The sequence below is a fragment of the Phalaenopsis equestris genome, unplaced genomic scaffold (genome assembly GCF_001263595.1).
Source record: "Phalaenopsis equestris unplaced genomic scaffold, ASM126359v1 Scaffold000302, whole genome shotgun sequence".
NCBI classification, from domain to species: Eukaryota; Viridiplantae; Streptophyta; class Magnoliopsida; order Asparagales; family Orchidaceae; genus Phalaenopsis; species Phalaenopsis equestris.
In genome coordinates this window covers 599560-617141 of record NW_018164744.1, presented here as the reverse complement: position 1 = coordinate 617141, position 17582 = coordinate 599560, and the positions used below count along the sequence as shown (strand labels likewise).

The 17582-nt window shown below is 33.8% G+C and overlaps 1 protein-coding gene across 1 annotated transcript in view; it reads left to right on the top strand.

Annotated features, from left to right (window-relative positions):
* The first annotated feature begins 4065 nt into the window (after positions 1-4065).
* The window catches only part of LOC110025555, a 55748-nt gene continuing 42231 nt past the window's right edge, over positions 4066-17582 (top strand). The window contains exon 1 of the mRNA XM_020726108.1: positions 4066-4634. Within this exon, the coding sequence (XP_020581767.1) occupies positions 4189-4634 (446 nt within the window). The 5' untranslated portion in view covers positions 4066-4188. The remainder of the gene's footprint in view (positions 4635-17582) is intronic.

Sequence of the window (17582 nt, the reverse complement as noted above, 5' to 3'; positions counted from 1 at the left end):
TTAGAATTATTTGTTCATTTTGAGTATTAATTAAATATAATATTTTATTTAAGTGGAAAAATTAAATTTTATGTTTTTATTAAATCTCTTTGAGTCCAGGGAACCCAGATAAACAAATCTTATATTTTTTTGGTTTAAATTTTAATTATTAGAATTATTTTAGTGAAAAATTAAAGAAAAATCATTTTTTAAGCCTTTAAAAATTAATATCTTGACTTAGAAAATTAGGAGAACTATTTTAATTGGTCCCAAGTGATGAGGAAGCCAAATATGACATTTTATTGTATTTTTACAATTTTGAAATTTTTATGATTTTTAATTAATTTTTAATTATTTAAATATTTAAAAAATAGCTTTAAAATGAAATATTTATTTTAATTACATTTTTATTTTTCTTAGGTTCCTATTGTCATAAGAAGCTCCCAAAGCCAATTTGGTGATTTTTTGAATTGTATTTTAATTATTCCAATTTTTTTAGTGCTAAAAATGTAACTTCACTTAATTAATTAATTTTAGTGGTTAAATTAATCCCAAATGACTTGAAATTTTTATGGAGAGTTACTCTGACTTTAAATTACAGTCGAGGATAATTTTTATTCCATTTACATTTATAGTTATTCCAATTTAATTTTCTTTTATTTTTAAGGGTTGGTGACAAATAGGGTTATTCTTAATGAGTTAAACCAAGTTTATATTTTTTCTAGGGTCCTCTAGTCACTGTGAGCCTACCAAAATAAGTTTTTTTATTTTTTTTTATTAATATTTTAATTATTGTAATTATTTTATCAAAACATACATTATATGCTTGAAAATAGAGATCTTTGTCTAGAGATCTCCCTTGACCTTAGATAAATTAGGGAAGATCTCTCATGACAGAGAGAACCGAAGCCCTAAGAATCAAGTCATGGTGAAACATCAATGCCAATGGAAAAAAAGTTAGAAATAAAATATTTAATTACTTAAAAATCACACATGGACGCAACAGACATGAAACCATTTCCACATTATTCTCCTTTATTCACTGAGCATGAGGGTATTTTTATTTTATTTTTATGATTTGTTTACACCAAGATATGGATTTTCTAAGCTATGGAATTTAATTAAATCAATAAATCCTTATTTTTCTATTTAAACCATGAGATGCCACGCAATCCTCAGCATCTCCGAAACCTCCACGAGGCGTCTTCGGGTTTGGTGTCGCCATCTGAGTCAGCGCTAACTTGGCTCGCTGTTCATGCACCAAGAGTCTGTTTGACGCGATCTCTTCCGTTCGTTTGATACATGCGCAATCCAACGGTTGTCCGACTTCATCCCTAATTGGGGTAACCCGTGAGCCGTCCACACTAAAACCCTAATATCTCGACCTAGACTCATTAAAATCGCTTTGTGTTTGTTCCTATAGATGCATCTAGCCTAGAAAAACACATCCATATAGTTTATACGGTATGAAATATAGCACACATGCATGGGAATTAATCTAAGCTCGGGATGAGGGGGAGGCTCAATACCTTTGTCTAAGAGGTGAAGCCTCAATTAGAAGTGTTTGACAAGTTCGTGAGGACCTCACAAAGCTCCTTCAAGCACTAATTTGAGCTCTTTTTGGGTCCGATTATTAAATCAACCAAACACAATTTGGGGAGTTGATCAAAGTCTAGGCTAGGGTGGTATGGTGATGGGGCTTTCAATGGGGTACTTCTTCTTTGGCTCTGGGGATGTTGTGGGTGAAGTTAATTTAGATTTGGTGGAGTTTTCAGAAGTGTCATGTTTTGGGCTTAAACTTAGGCTGAGAAATTGGCTCTGGTCAGTGGAGGAGAGGGCTAGAAAAGGGATGGTTGAGCTTAGGAGATCTTGGAGAAGCTCTGGGAACAAATTGGCAGAGTCTCTCCAAGGAATTTGAACATCTCCCCCTTTGGGCATTAGAGGATGAGTTTAAATACGGGAGGCCATGGTGGCTGCCATGGATGGCTGAGGTGGCTTGGAGGCAAGAGACTGCTTAGGTGGAGGGAAGAAAGGTGCAAGTGTCCAATTGGGTTGGTGTAGCTCAGTTGGCTTATTTTTGGGTGTTGACCTTTTTTGACCTCTCGGGCATGGTGTTTTTCGGCAGCCAAGGTGGCTAGCCACCCAAGGAGGGGTCACAATCTGGTCAGGGTGGTCAGGGCTTGAGTTTGGAACAGTCAGTTTGGGGTTGCCATTTGTAAAGGTGATTAATTGAAATGGAAGGGGCTTTGAGCTAGTTTGGGTCAACCATGGTCTAGCCCCATTAGAATGGACTTGGGTGGCTTCCCATGGCTTACCAAAGTCAGATGAGCCAGCTGAAATAGTGTGGAGAGGTCTACATCCAAGGGATTTGGCTAAGCATGGGTTAGAGTGTGTCATTACAAGGGTTAAAACCTCTTTTAATGAAGCTTGAAATTGGTTCCTCCTTTTGCCACTAATGGCTTGGTGAGGTGGCAAAAACTCACATGACCCACCTATGGCTTGGGGATGACTTCATGGCTTGTCCTTGACTTGATCAATAATTTGCATGAGAAAGGATTTTGGAATTATGGGGTATTTTTGTGGAGTTTGTCATGAGGCTTCATTTGGAATAATTTTGGCATGAATTGGAAACTTAGGGAATGTTTTTGATTAAATGGATGATGAGGGGAAATTTATCATGCGGGCTTTTGGGTAAATTTTGGGCTTTTTGAATGAATTAAGGGCTTGGGCTTTTAAAATTGGGGATGAATTTGGGCTTGAGTGTGGGTTGGGCTTCAATCAGGTTTGTACATGATTAATTTGAGTTTGTAATTGACATTGGAGAAGATTGTAGTCAAATTGGTTGACATTGGGGCTAATTTGAGGAAATTGGGTCTTTAAGGGCAATTTGTGGGTTCTGGTCAAAATGAGACAATTTGGTCAAATTGGGTTCATGGGAGTGGTCCAAAGGTTCATGGGAGTGGTTCAAACTGATTTTGGGGACATTTGGGATGATTTTGGAATTATTGGGAGTTTTTGGGTCATGAGGGGCATTTTGATAATTTTGGCTAATTTTGGGCATATTTGGGATGATTTTGGAATTTTTGGGAGTTTTTGGGTCATGAGGGACATTTTGATAATTTTGGCTAATTTTGGGCATTTTGGTGAATTTTGGTCAATTTGGGTAGTATAGAATGATTTGAGATGATTTTGATAAGGAATTTGAGAATTTAGGGAATTTTAGGAATTTTTGGCAAAAGATAGGGTTGTGGGGGTATTTTGGTAATTTGGTGGAAGTTTGGGCTATAGTGGACAAGTAAGTCATGAAGCCATGTCAAAGTGATATGAGCCATATGATGACTCATTTTGGATGTTCAATATGCCGATCCTAACATTCTTAGCCAAAGGCTAAGGGTTTGGGTCCACCCATATGAGTTTCCAAAATGAGTGAGGAGACTAAATCAAGGGGTCCTAGGGTTTGGGTTGTGTGAAAAATTGTAGTGTGTGCAAGCTAGCCTAACCAAGACCAGACCACCCAGGGTTAGTCCTAAGGCTTGACGGCTTGACCATCTTATGGGACCATCTTATGGGGAACTCCTCTTGAGCTCCTCCATATTGACCCCACCTACTAAGTGCTAGAGGTTAAAACCAATATGTGGAACTTCACGTTGAGCAAAAAAAAGTTTAGAATTTCTAATTATGAGGGTTCCTTTTTTAGTCATCTAGGAATAGTCAATAGGAAAGTCCTGTAGCTAGACCCTAGGTTACTAAAAAAATAGGGTAAACCTCAACCAAAAATAAGATCTATACTCCACATATGAGCTAAAATCATGTCATATATAGTGAAATCAGTTTAATAAGTCATCCCATAAATGAATAAGCATAGAAACATTTTGATCTTATATATCCTAAATTTGTTGTGGGGACAGGTAACATTAAGCTTGACTTGTGTGTTCGTAGCTTCATAGCCCTGCTCTACTCTTATTTGTGAATTAAATTTAATCAAATTTATTTATATCTCTTGCTCAACAATTTTTGGGATTTAATTCTGTCAGAATCTATTAAATTCAAAATTATAAGCTTTACGAAAATCTTACTTTGGGTTGCATCAGATCAGATCGGCCCCTGAAAGAATTCTAGAAGAAACCTGAATGTGCCGAGCCTGAATCCCCCGGCTGCAATCAGCACGCCAAGCCTCCAAGCTCCGCCGCACCACCCTCGGCGTCGGCGATGATGCCCTCCACCTTCTCCTCGTCGGAGAGAGACCCTCCTTTGCTCCTCCAATCCGCTGGTCGGTGCATGCAGTCCCTCACAGCGAATATTCTCTCTAATTTGCCCTTCGCCGCACTCCTCCCCAACCGCGTCAACACCCATTCCAACATCACGCCGCCGCCTCCATCCCCGCTTTCAGTCGTTACTGTACCTGTACTGCTGTCCTCTTCCTCCCCACCCTCTTCGTTATATTCTCTTGGACAGAACCAGAACCTAGCCTTGCCCTCGTGCTCGATAAGGAGCTTTTCATCGAGCGTTGGAGTCGATGGACTCGGCTCTAGCCGAAAGGGAGGGGGTGGCGGAGGACCCGCTTTTGTTGGACAGGTATTCAGCATGCTCGATCGCTCGGGCAATGGCCTTATGGCCGTCACCACGCATTTCGACATCCCTTTCGTCACTAAAAGGTGCGTTAATTGTTTATTCAGTTTTCATTTTTTATTTTTTAAAATTTTTATTTGGGAGCTGATATTGATCGTTGGAAGAAGGATTGATATTTTCTTAAACTATCGTTTCAATAGTATGTGGCAGTCACTACTCTATTTTCTTCTTTGATATGTCGGACTTGCACAAGGCATGCTAAGATTAAGATGTAAGGGTAGGCGCTTAGCTCTATGGCAAGTAAGGACTGAGATCACCAGGCGTTGGTAATACCTTGATTGTGAATTTATGAGTATAAATGAAGATATTTTATTATTGATTTGAGAATTTTTGTTAGAGAAAAAGAAAGTTATTCATCTGGTTTTGATATTGAGTAAACATAATATAAAAGAAAACTATCCATCCTATTGCTCTTGGCCTTTTCCTAGCCTGCCATTCTGCTAATTAGCAAGCATTTTTTCAAATTAGGTTTTTCTATAGAATGGAAGTTGCTTGAGCCAATGCACATAATATGTATTAATACCAGATATTTCATCAACTGTTCAATCAATCACCCTATGGAAGAGTTTCTCTGACACCAAAGAGGAGCTTTAAGAATTGAAGGTCTTCCAGATTGCTCTGAGCTCCAGATGTGGAATTGAAAACTTCATAAAGGCACCGAGTTTACTCGGATAAGTATTCCAGTGACATTCCAAACAACTGCACTACATCCAGTTATTCCATTTGATGCCGGAACTCCGATATCAGTAGGGAAGATTGTGACCCCTTCCCCCACTTTTTAGGGCGTGGGTATCCTATTTCAAGAGAATTAGAGCAACAACAATAGAGGCCCAGAACAACTATTATGAACCAGGATCTTGATATAATGGAGAGGTACATTATGGGGAATTAGTAGAATATTTGCTTCAGAATATTCAGTACCGCAGCTCCAAGTAGGGTAAAGATATATTTTATGACTTTTGTCTGATTATGACACGTGGGGTACTTGGGAATTTATTCAATTGATTCTAGGTGGTAGCGTGAAATACTAAAGCCACTTGATATCTCAATGAGCTGTCAAATGCCTTCAACTTTTGTCAATGAATGCTCCCTGGATGAAAATATAATAACTTCACTATACTATCTTTCTTTTTATTATTTGGGAAAGCTTGGTGGGAAGGTGTAGTGGATAATAGTAACAATATTGGCATGAAGTTTAAATGAGAATGAGATTTTTTGTCCAACCCCACTTTTTGTTTAATTTACTTTTAGATTTGGGTGCTGTATTAGCCGGTGTTTCGAGTTGCACTATTTGAAATGATGCTCTAATGAATTTTAGGACAATCTTGCTATGTTTTACCCCCTTACTTCAACAATGAACATGTGCTAGCTCTGACCAAATCAAAGTAATTAAATCCATCTTTATTGCTCATACTGAATCTCCATTAGTAAATTTCCATTCAAGTGCTAGTTTTTTGTCACTTAACATCTGCCGAACAGCCACATAGAGAGAAATACACTCTTATTTTTCATTTTCATAGGTAAAAATAGCATGCAAGGCGCCTTTCCTAGCATCAGCCAAGGTCACCCCTTGGCTCCTACATGTTTTAAGAAGAATTGAAAGTCACCCTTCTTATCATTTATAGTTTCATTTTTTTTTGTGCACAAATATTATTCTCTTCCAATAGGGATTACATCTGTTATGAGCAACTTGTCAATCCTTGGTCTTTGTTATTGGTGAAAGTTTTCAAAATAGGGCTATGATATTGTGTTTAGGACTCTCTTGGAAATAGAAGAAAGCATATTTATCCTAGCATCACCATCATCATCGTCTAGTTAATGCTTTTTATCTAGTTTCCCATCAATTACATTGACATTATCATTTTTTTGGTTGATCATATTTGCAATGTTCCAATGAAATGCATCAAAGAAAAATTCAAGTACTTTATTTTATGAAAATCTCCTTGAAATAAATTATTTATTAACATTTATTGGTATTTCTATCAATTCAATTTCAAGAGCTCCTACATTGTTTAGGAGCATGTTTCAAAGGGGATCAAAGTTGGGCTTGATACTCTAGTCATTACTCATTTGAAACATAAAATCCAAGTTGCTTAGAGATGGCCAATTACTTAGTTTTCTGCATACATTTTTTCTTGAGATATTAGATGCAAGACTTAATTCAATATTTTCAAGTGCATGAAGAATCTCTAGTTAATTTTCTTGTTTAGTTTCCTATCAATTGCATTAACGTTATCATTCTTTTGGTCAATGTTATCGACAATGCTCCTATTAAATGCATCAAAGGAAAATTCATATAGTTTTTCATGAGAATCTTCTCGGAAGAAATTATATCTATCAAGATCTGTATTGCTATCAATTCAGGTTAAAAAAATCCATTGTCAAGGAGTGTATTTCAAAGGGGTCCAAAGTTGGGCTTGATACAATTGCAATTAGAATGAAAAAATTGGATTTCTGATTCCTCTAAACTTATTTCTTGGGTTGGTGTAGCGCCAATGGGGGACAAATTAGAGAGAGTCGTCTTAGATGATTTGGTTACATTAAACGCCAACCATCTGATGATCCGATTAGGAGAGTAGATGTTTTGGATTCGATTTATGTTAAGAAACGTAGAGGTAGACCTAGAAAAACTTGGGCATATTGTGTAAAAATGATCTTAATTTATTAGAATTAAATGAAAATGTGACACTCAATAGGACGCAATGGAGAAAAAGGGTTCATGTAGCCGACCCCACTTAGTGGGAGAAAGGCTTGTTTTTGTTGTTGTTGTCTAAACTTATTTCTCGGAATTCTTATGTTAAAATTGAGAATAATAAAATTATCAATCATGAACAAAAAATATGTTCAAATTTTTGTCGATAACTAAAAAACTTAATTAATCTTTATAATTAGATATATGTCTATACTAACTAGTTAGACAATTGCATTAAGTGTTTTTCATATTCAATTGCAAATTCTTAAATGGTATACTTATATCAAACTTGTTACGTTTTCCTAATTATTTCTCTAAAACTCTGTCGATATCATTAGATCATATTAGATTTGAACTTTGTATATGGCTTGTACACAACTCTTTTAAGTTCGAAGAACAATTGAGCAACCTTGTAATAGTTAAAACATTCAACATGAACTTTCACAAGTGATATCTCATACGACAGTACTTGTGTTTCTCTTGCTTGAGCGGTATATATCTTTTGATTTGAGCATGAGCTTGTTTGAAGCTACCCAATTAACATTCCAACATATGATAGTTGTAAAGCCACAATATGATACATATTTCTTATTGAGCGGTTTTTAAATTTATGTAAATAGCCTCAATTCTCGCCTTGGATGGTCTTCTTAGCTCCAATATATACTAATTTGATGTTTGGGGAAGACATGGAAAGCCACAATGTGATATCTCATTGAGTGTTGTTTAAATTTATGTAAATAGCCTCAATTCTTGCCTACTCAATATTGAATGGTCTTTTTAGGTCCAAAATATACCAGTTTGATGTTTGGGGAAGACATTGAGACATTAGATTCTATATAGGAATATCAACTCAGCGGGCGTTTGCTTTATCCATTGGATCGTTATATTCAGGAAAGTGATGTAATTTCATATAGTTTAAGATGGAGAAACAAGTATATTTTTATTTTGATATTTTTTTTACTTAAAAAAATTAATATCATATATTAATGTTGCAGTCTCTTCTATATGTTCTTGCTGCTTGCATTGTTAATTATTTGTTACATATTTTTGGTATTTTATGCTGATGTAGTAATAAATATTAAAGCATTTCAAAAGAGTATTATCATAAAAAAAAGCTACAAAATATTAGTAAGGAAAATATGATTTATTTCAAAAATATTTCTATCTCAAGCAACAAGCTTGAAATTAGACTTATTGGAAAGGAAAAATTTTTTATAGGTCTTATATGCTCAATAGGTCTTGTAGGAGCATCTCTTAATAATTTCTTACCCGTTTGATGTTTTCCTGCTTTTGCAATTTTTAAGGCATTTTTGCAATTGATTTTGTGTAAAGTTGTATTCTAGTTTATAGTGCACATTGAAATCTTCTGAGTATTCTTTCAATTCTCTCTGTTAAAAAAAATTTCCTTTTCATTCAGAAGTCGTTCTGAAATCAAGCGAGATACATGCATGTTCTCTATGAAATTTTTTCTCATTTTTTTATTCCTGAAATGGTATCCCATTATAGTTTAAATTGTGCGTGCAATCTATGTTTGAATTTTGCCTCATCACTGTACCTATTATTTTATGGAATATTATTTGTATGTTATAAAAGCTAACTAAATGACTTGTTCTCTCAAAGCTTTCATATACAAATATCCAACCTAATGCTTTCATAAACTCACCACCCAGATTTTTATTCGTAAGGCATTCACATGTGATCACAATAGCAACTTGTAATGTTGTTGTATGTAGCAATGCTTATGACATCAAGTTATCTCATTTGCTAACTCATCCAGACTTTCATCTAACTCTTTTTATGCCAAAAATAATAGAAATTTTTTAAAATCCAACCAGAGAAATTTCATATTACAGTTTCAATTTTGCATTATCTATCCATTGAATTAATTTTTATGCCTCCAGAAATTTGTATCATCAATAACATTTTTATGTGCATCCCATTTGCCTTAGTGGTTGGGTGCTTTATATCTGATCACAAGCTCTTGCGTTCAAAGCCTACATTCGGTTTTGTGCGTGAGTTAAATTAACAACACTTTTTATAGCATCAATCTTTTGAAACTCTTTAGCATTTACATGAGATTGTGCTGGTCAGTTATGGACTCGCTCTTTTTTTTTTTTGTGGAATGAATTTAAATCTTTCTACTATCATTTTTCCACTCTGCTTCTTGTACAAGATTGCTCTCTCGCTGGAATGAATATCTTCAGGAGGTATCACCCTTTTAAGTGAAGGTTCATATGATTTTTTGCCTACATTTTGGTTTTCACATGTAGAAATCTGACACAAAAACATCAAACAATAGAAATCAAGGGGATTATTCAAGAATATAGGAGATCTATATTGAGGATTTGTTGGGTTTGTCAAAGACCGCTGCTATTCTACAAGATGTATAAAGTAAATAAAATTGGACAATCACTTGCTGATAACAGTAGTAAAAATTCAGATCCAAAAAATTAAAGAAACTTATAGATAATCAGAAGTCATTTGAGATAAAGCTATTGAAAGGGTTGAAACCAAGAATAATAGAGATTACTATAACCGATTCCAAGAAAAGAAAGAAAGACAGAAGGGACGAAGAGAATGCAGGGAATTGGAGGGAGAGGAAAACAATCACCAGTTATTTCAGTTAGCAGTTTGGGTCTGAGGATAAATCTGTATTTTGTTCTGGTGTTCGACTACGAGGTTGGTTTCCTCGCTGCATAACAACAAGTATAGGTCATCTAACCCAATTGTCTTGAATGTTTGGTAGGTGAGGAAAAACCATTGAGAATGTAGTGGATGACATCTTTGTTGTCTTGAATGTTTGGTAGGTGGAGGGAAAGCCATTGAGACTGTAGTGGATGACATCTTTTTTGTGTAAGAATGACCTGATGACGGCTATGACATCGACTTTGGCTTTAATGTTGGATAAATACCGTGTCATTGATTGATCTTTCATGATGAGATTATGAAGCTCATTCTTGAGCTGAATTTTGCGAGATCGATTGGTGGATTGAAGACAGTGTTCCAATATGAGCCAAAGTTCTTTGCAAGAATCAAGATTCAGGACATAATGTAGTAATGACGGGGAGATGGAAAATTATAGAGCCGCGGCAAGATTTTGTTTTACAAGAAGCCATAGTGAGTGGTTGGGGTTTGATTTAGTGTAGCCGTCGGGCTGAAGTATGTGTGGAATCGGGAGAGATCTGGTTTGTAGACGTTTCTGGCATCTTGAGGATCAGACTTGTGGTCGCTTGAGAAGAAAGCTTTGATACCAAGTTGAAACCAAGAATAGTAGAGATTCTTGTAGCCGATTCCAAGAAAAGAAAGATAGAAGAGAGGATGAGAATGCAGACAAATGGAAGAAAAGGAAAACAATCACCTGAGTTTATTTCAGTCAACAATTTGAGTCCGAGTCGAAACCTGTATTTCTATCTAGAGTTTGACTGTAAGGTCGGCTTCATCGCTGCATAATGAGTATAGGTCATCTAACCCAATAGGTTGAAAACTTGTGCAAATAACTGTCTAGAATGCTTGGTAGGTGGGGGGATGGCCATTAAGAGTGTAGTGGTTGACATCTTTGTCTTGAATGCTTGGTAGATGGAGGGAAGACCGTTGTCTAATAAGAACCCAGCGGCTGCTATGACATGATCTTTAGCTTTAATATTGGACAAATACTGTGTCAGAAAGCTGTATGCATTTGACATGGCTATCATAAGCATGTCAAATGCTATAAATATATCTACAAAGTGCCTGCAATTGCTTAGGGAAGGGAAATGCATGTTCAAAGTAATAAAAGGCTACAAAGTCACATTGAATTCATAAGGGGGTGAAATGATTAAAATTGTGAAAGACTTGTAAAATTACTCTAAAATCAGTCAATCAAGCTGAACCATACAATGAAAAAAAAAAAAATTTATAAATTTACTATGATTTATTATAACTTCTCTTATTTTAAGCTCAATTTTATAATTTAGTGCAAAAAAATAACTCAAATAAAATGTAATGCGAAATAATTTATCAACTTCTTAAAATTAATTTTCATGATAATTTAGGAAATAAATCGTACTATAAGATAAAAAGAGGATGTCATTTGTTGTAAATAACTCCTTCAAAATTTATCTCTAACATTTGTTGTAGAAAATGATATTTTATTTAATAAAAAATAATTTGCATGCCGATATAAAAATCCTTTATTTAGGAATTCACCCAAAAATAGAAAAAAGTAGAACTCACTTAATGTCTTAGCGAGATGTATATAAATAAATTTTTTCGACATAATGCTCTAATTGTTGAAAAATAAAATAGTCAATTAAATTTTTTTTTTTTATATAACAGTCACACATAATAGGTAAGAAAAATTTTTTTTTTTTTTTTATATAACAGTCACACATAATACGTAAGAAAATTTTTTTTTTAGGAACTTGCACCGTCACTAGGCGACCTTCTTAAATTAAATATATATATTGTATAGAAATTGTCTGGCAATGTAAGTAAGAGAAAGAAATGTATTTTAAGATATTTGCTTAGTCATTGGGTGAGTTACTATGTTACTTCAAATATGAAAAAGGAACCATCGAGTCAATCACGTTATACTTATTTTTACAATATTTTCGTAAAAAGTTCCTACCATCATAAGAAAAAAATTATGGTGCTCCTTTTTAGAATTTATTCTAAATTAGTCGATCTTGATTTATCAAATGGATTGTCTCGATGTATCTAGTGGGCCAAACAATCAAAGAACTTTTTGTATTATTCATGCTTTAACAAGAGGAAAAAACCTCCACATGTAAGAGAAAAGAGAATATAGGCTTCTACACACATTAAAAAATAAGATTTATGTAAAAATTGATTCCACAGCTGATTAGTGTGATGCTAAAGTTTAATAATAAATAAAATAATGAAAATGATAAAAAAATAATATTCATAAAGGCTATATAATTTTAAAAATAATAAGTTAAAAAGATATATATGTAATAAAACATAATTATATACCACAAAAAAAACCTCTGTAGTGATAATTATAATGATAACAACGGCAACAACAATAACAACAACAACAACAAGCCTTTATCCCACTACGTGGGGTTGGCAACATGAATCATTTTTCTTCATTGCATCCTATTACAACAGAGACAACAAGTCTTTATCTCACTTAGTGAGGTCGGCTACTTGAATCATTTTTCTCCATTGCATCCTATTGAGTGTCATATTTTCATTTAATTCTAATAAATTAAGATCATTTTTGATAAAATATGCCCAAATCTTTCTAGGTCGACCTCTGCCTTTCTTTACATGGGTTGAATCTAAAACATCTACTCTCCTAACCGGGTCATCGGATGGTTGACGTATGGTTGACGTTTAATGTGACCAAACCATCTAAGACGACTCTTTCTAATTAACAATGAAAACAAAAGAATAAAAATTTTGCATTAAAAGTTTGCTTAAAAAGCATTATTAATTGGGATTGGTTGTGTTTTTTCGCTCTTCCTCCTAATTTGATAACGTGTGATAGTACAACAGTGTTATCATGCATGTTAGAGTGCCTTTGTATGCTCACATTTTTAAAAAAAATGTATATTAATAAAAGGGGGGAGGTCCAATATGCGACCCCTAAGGTCAATAAAATTGGCATTGCTTGGGCACCTCATAAAATATTAGAAACGAGCAAGTGATTGTAGCCTCCTTTTGGTGCTATGTCTAATAAGGGGGTAGGAAAAGTATAAAAAAATTATCTATTTTTTTAACATTTTTTTCTTGGTCTTTAGCATTTTTCATATGCCCAAGCCTCCATCTATTTTTCTTTCTTGCTATATTTTCAGTCATAAGCCTCTTTCTCCTTATCTGTTTTCTTTCTCACAAGCCCTTTTTTCATTTTGCTCTATCTCACACATCAAAAGAAGGCATGCAAGGTAGTTTTAAGTCTCATGGCAAGCTCCCCGAACTTGTCTTTCTTGATGCAAAGTTGAGTATATTTCACCGATGCTTACATTTTGTGCAGAAAAAGCTCCTAAAAATTCTCATACATTTTGTGCACAAATATTTATCAAAATGTTTTAAGCACTTTGTTTACATGACTTTTTTTGTGTTGTGGAAGAATTAATTTCAGCTGTGATGTCCTGCATTACTCATTTTGCACTTTTCCTAATACAGCAGGAGACTCAAATTTTGCGGCACTCATCGCCAGAGTCATGTAGTAGCACATGTGAAATCTACCAAAAATTAAAAAAGAAAATGCTGAACAGATTAATATCCGGACCTTAATAATGTGATAAAAAGATAAAACACTAAACTAAAGTGTAGAACTGAGAAAATGGGAATGCTTAAAATGGCAGAAGACATTGAATAAAAGAGCAAACAATGAAAAGTAGGCTTAAATGAATTTTGGTTTGCAATGAATGCAAATTCTGATATCCACCCTGCCATCTTATCGTGCACTATCTGCATAAAAGCAGCATGAAAATGACATGCAAGGTGCTCCTATTATAGAAATAAATTTCTCTCTCGTATGTTTTGCCTGAGTATGACATAAATAAAGTACAAGTTAAAGACTATTTTTTGAACTAGTCGGCAAAAGTTCACTTTTGAACATGTTTGTCGCTCAAAAAAGTGTAATTTTTCTATGGAAGTATTGTATCTCACATTGAAAAACATGTAATAGCTTAAATCTCTGAATTAAAGAATATGAAACATGTCCCAAATCAAATTGCATAATAAACTGTACAAATAAAAATGAAAATTCGGAAGTTATTTTATGCAACTTTTGAGAAACTTATTATCAACATTATCACAATTTTAAACAAATTTGTAGAAGAAAATGAACAAAGTGGCTCTAAAATGTGTGCATGATATGTCAATAAGGCAAGCATATTCCATAAAAACATTTTGACATGCCCAAATGTGAATCCTCGTGATATATCAATTAAAATGCTATCGCTATCAGGGTTCCAGCATTTGAAATTAGTGTAACTCTAAAGTGCAACACACACTCTTTGAGAAACGTTCTCAAATTTGTTTGCTTCAAGAGCATGTATGTCGCCTAAGAAAGTATGAAACTTATTCTTTGATTCAAACAACTAGACATAACATGCATGCGTGCATGAATAAATAAGGTCAATGAGTGCTCTTAATAGTTTGAGTCATTTAAGAATAAGAGAATTTAAAGAAAAACTAGAAAATTCTAAAAACCATAAAAAAGACAAGATTAAAAATTTTCATTAAATATTTTGAACATTCTTGAGCCTTTTTACACTCACTTAGCGTTGTATACTCCTATTTTCTCCCTTAGAAAATTTGAATTAACTTTTCCAAATGGCCAAAAATTAGAAGAAAAGGCACAAATGTCAAAAAAAGTGGAATTTATTTGCAAGTAAGCTAGGATTGTTGATGAGGCTTTTGAGCATAATAATTATCATATAAGAAGTAATGTAAATGTGTCAGGGGGAGTGCCTCACTTGAATAGTAGGTCCATGAGTCTTGACTTCTGAGCCTTTCTCAAATCTTCAGGATTTAAGCTCCAACCTTCCATATTATTAATCTTATAATCTAATGTTTTTGAAATTGAATTTGAATAACATACATATGCATAAATTTGTTTAGGCTTGATGCTCAATGAATGAATAGATAGTGCTGACAAGCCTTATAAATTTACAAAATTTTGAACTCAATTCTTTGTGAATAAATATTTTTTTTTTTTTTTTATATAACAGTCACACATAATAGGTAAGAAAAATTTTTTTTTAGGAACTTGCACCGTCACTAGGCGACCTTCTTAAATTAAATATATATATTGTATAGAAATTGTCTGGCAATGTAAGTAAGAGAAAGAAATGTATTTTAAGATATTTGCTTAGTCATTGGGTGAGTTACTATGTTACTTCAAATATGAAAAAGGAACCATCGAGTCAATCACGTTATACTTATTTTTACAATATTTTCGTAAAAAGTTCCTACCATCATAAGAAAAAAATTATGGTGCTCCTTTTTAGAATTTATTCTAAATTAGTCGATCTTGATTTATCAAATGGATTGTCTCGATGTATCTAGTGGGCCAAACAATCAAAGAACTTTTTGTATTATTCATGCTTTAACAAGAGGAAAAAACCTCCACATGTAAGAGAAAAGAGAATATAGGCTTCTACACACATTAAAAAATAAGATTTATGTAAAAATTGATTCCACAGCTGATTAGTGTGATGCTAAAGTTTAATAATAAATAAAATAATGAAAATGATAAAAAAATAATATTCATAAAGGCTATATAATTTTAAAAATAATAAGTTAAAAAGATATATATATGTAATAAAACATAATTATATACCACAAAAAAAACCTCTGTAGTGATAATTATAATGATAACAACGGCAACAACAATAACAACAACAACAACAAGCCTTTATCCCACTACGTGGGGTTGGCAACATGAATCATTTTTCTTCATTGCATCCTATTACAACAGAGACAACAAGTCTTTATCTCACTTAGTGAGGTCGGCTACTTGAATCATTTTTCTCCATTGCATCCTATTGAGTGTCATATTTTCATTTAATTCTAATAAATTAAGATCATTTTTGATAAAATATGCCCAAATCTTTCTAGGTCGACCTCTGCCTTTCTTTACATGGGTTGAATCTAAAACATCTACTCTCCTAACCGGGTCATCGGATGGTTGACGTATGGTTGACGTTTAATGTGACCAAACCATCTAAGACGACTCTTTCTAATTAACAATGAAAACAAAAGAATAAAAATTTTGCATTAAAAGTTTGCTTAAAAAGCATTATTAATTGGGATTGGTTGTGTTTTTTCGCTCTTCCTCCTAATTTGATAACGTGTGATAGTACAACAGTGTTATCATGCATGTTAGAGTGCCTTTGTATGCTCACATTTTTAAAAAAAATGTATATTAATAAAAGGGGGGAGGTCCAATATGCGACCCCTAAGGTCAATAAAATTGGCATTGCTTGGGCACCTCATAAAATATTAGAAACGAGCAAGTGATTGTAGCCTCCTTTTGGTGCTATGTCTAATAAGGGGGTAGGAAAAGTATAAAAAAATTATCTATTTTTTTAACATTTTTTTCTTGGTCTTTAGCATTTTTCATATGCCCAAGCCTCCATCTATTTTTCTTTCTTGCTATATTTTCAGTCATAAGCCTCTTTCTCCTTATCTGTTTTCTTTGTCACAAGCCCTTTTTTCATTTTGCTCTATCTCACACATCAAAAGAAGGCATGCAAGGTAGTTTTAAGTCTCATGGCAAGCTCCCCGAACTTGTCTTTCTTGATGCAAAGTTGAGTATATTTCACCGATGCTTACATTTTGTGCAGAAAAAGCTCCTAAAAATTCTCATACATTTTGTGCACAAATATTTATCAAAATGTTTTAAGCACTTTGTTTACATGACTTTTTTTGTGTTGTGGAAGAATTAATTTCAGCTGTGATGTCCTGCATTACTCATTTTGCACTTTTCCTAATACAGCAGGAGACTCAAATTTTGCGGCACTCATCGCCAGAGTCATGTAGTAGCACATGTGAAATCTACCAAAAATTAAAAAAGAAAATGCTGAACAGATTAATATCCGGACCTTAATAATGTGATAAAAAGATAAAACACTAAACTAAAGTGTAGAACTGAGAAAATGGGAATGCTTAAAATGGCAGAAGACATTGAATAAAAGAGCAAACAATGAAAAGTAGGCTTAAATGAATTTTGGTTTGCAATGAATGCAAATTCTGATATCCACCCTGCCATCTTATCGTGCACTATCTGCATAAAAGCAGCATGAAAATGACATGCAAGGTGCTCCTATTATAGAAATAAATTTCTCTCTCGTATGTTTTGCCTGAGTATGACATAAATAAAGTACAAGTTAAAGACTATTTTTTGAACTAGTCGGCAAAAGTTCACTTTTGAACATGTTTGTCGCTCAAAAAAGTGTAATTTTTCTATGGAAGTATTGTATCTCACATTGAAAAACATGTAATAGCTTAAATCTCTGAATTAAAGAATATGAAACATGTCCCAAATCAAATTGCATAATAAACTGTACAAATAAAAATGAAAATTCGGAAGTTATTTTATGCAACTTTTGAGAAACTTATTATCAACATTATCACAATTTTAAACAAATTTGTAGAAGAAAATGAACAAAGTGGCTCTAAAATGTGTGCATGATATGTCAATAAGGCAAGCATATTCCATAAAAACATTTTGACATGCCCAAATGTGAATCCTCGTGATATATCAATTAAAATGCTATCGCTATCAGGGTTCCAGCATTTGAAATTAGTGTAACTCTAAAGTGCA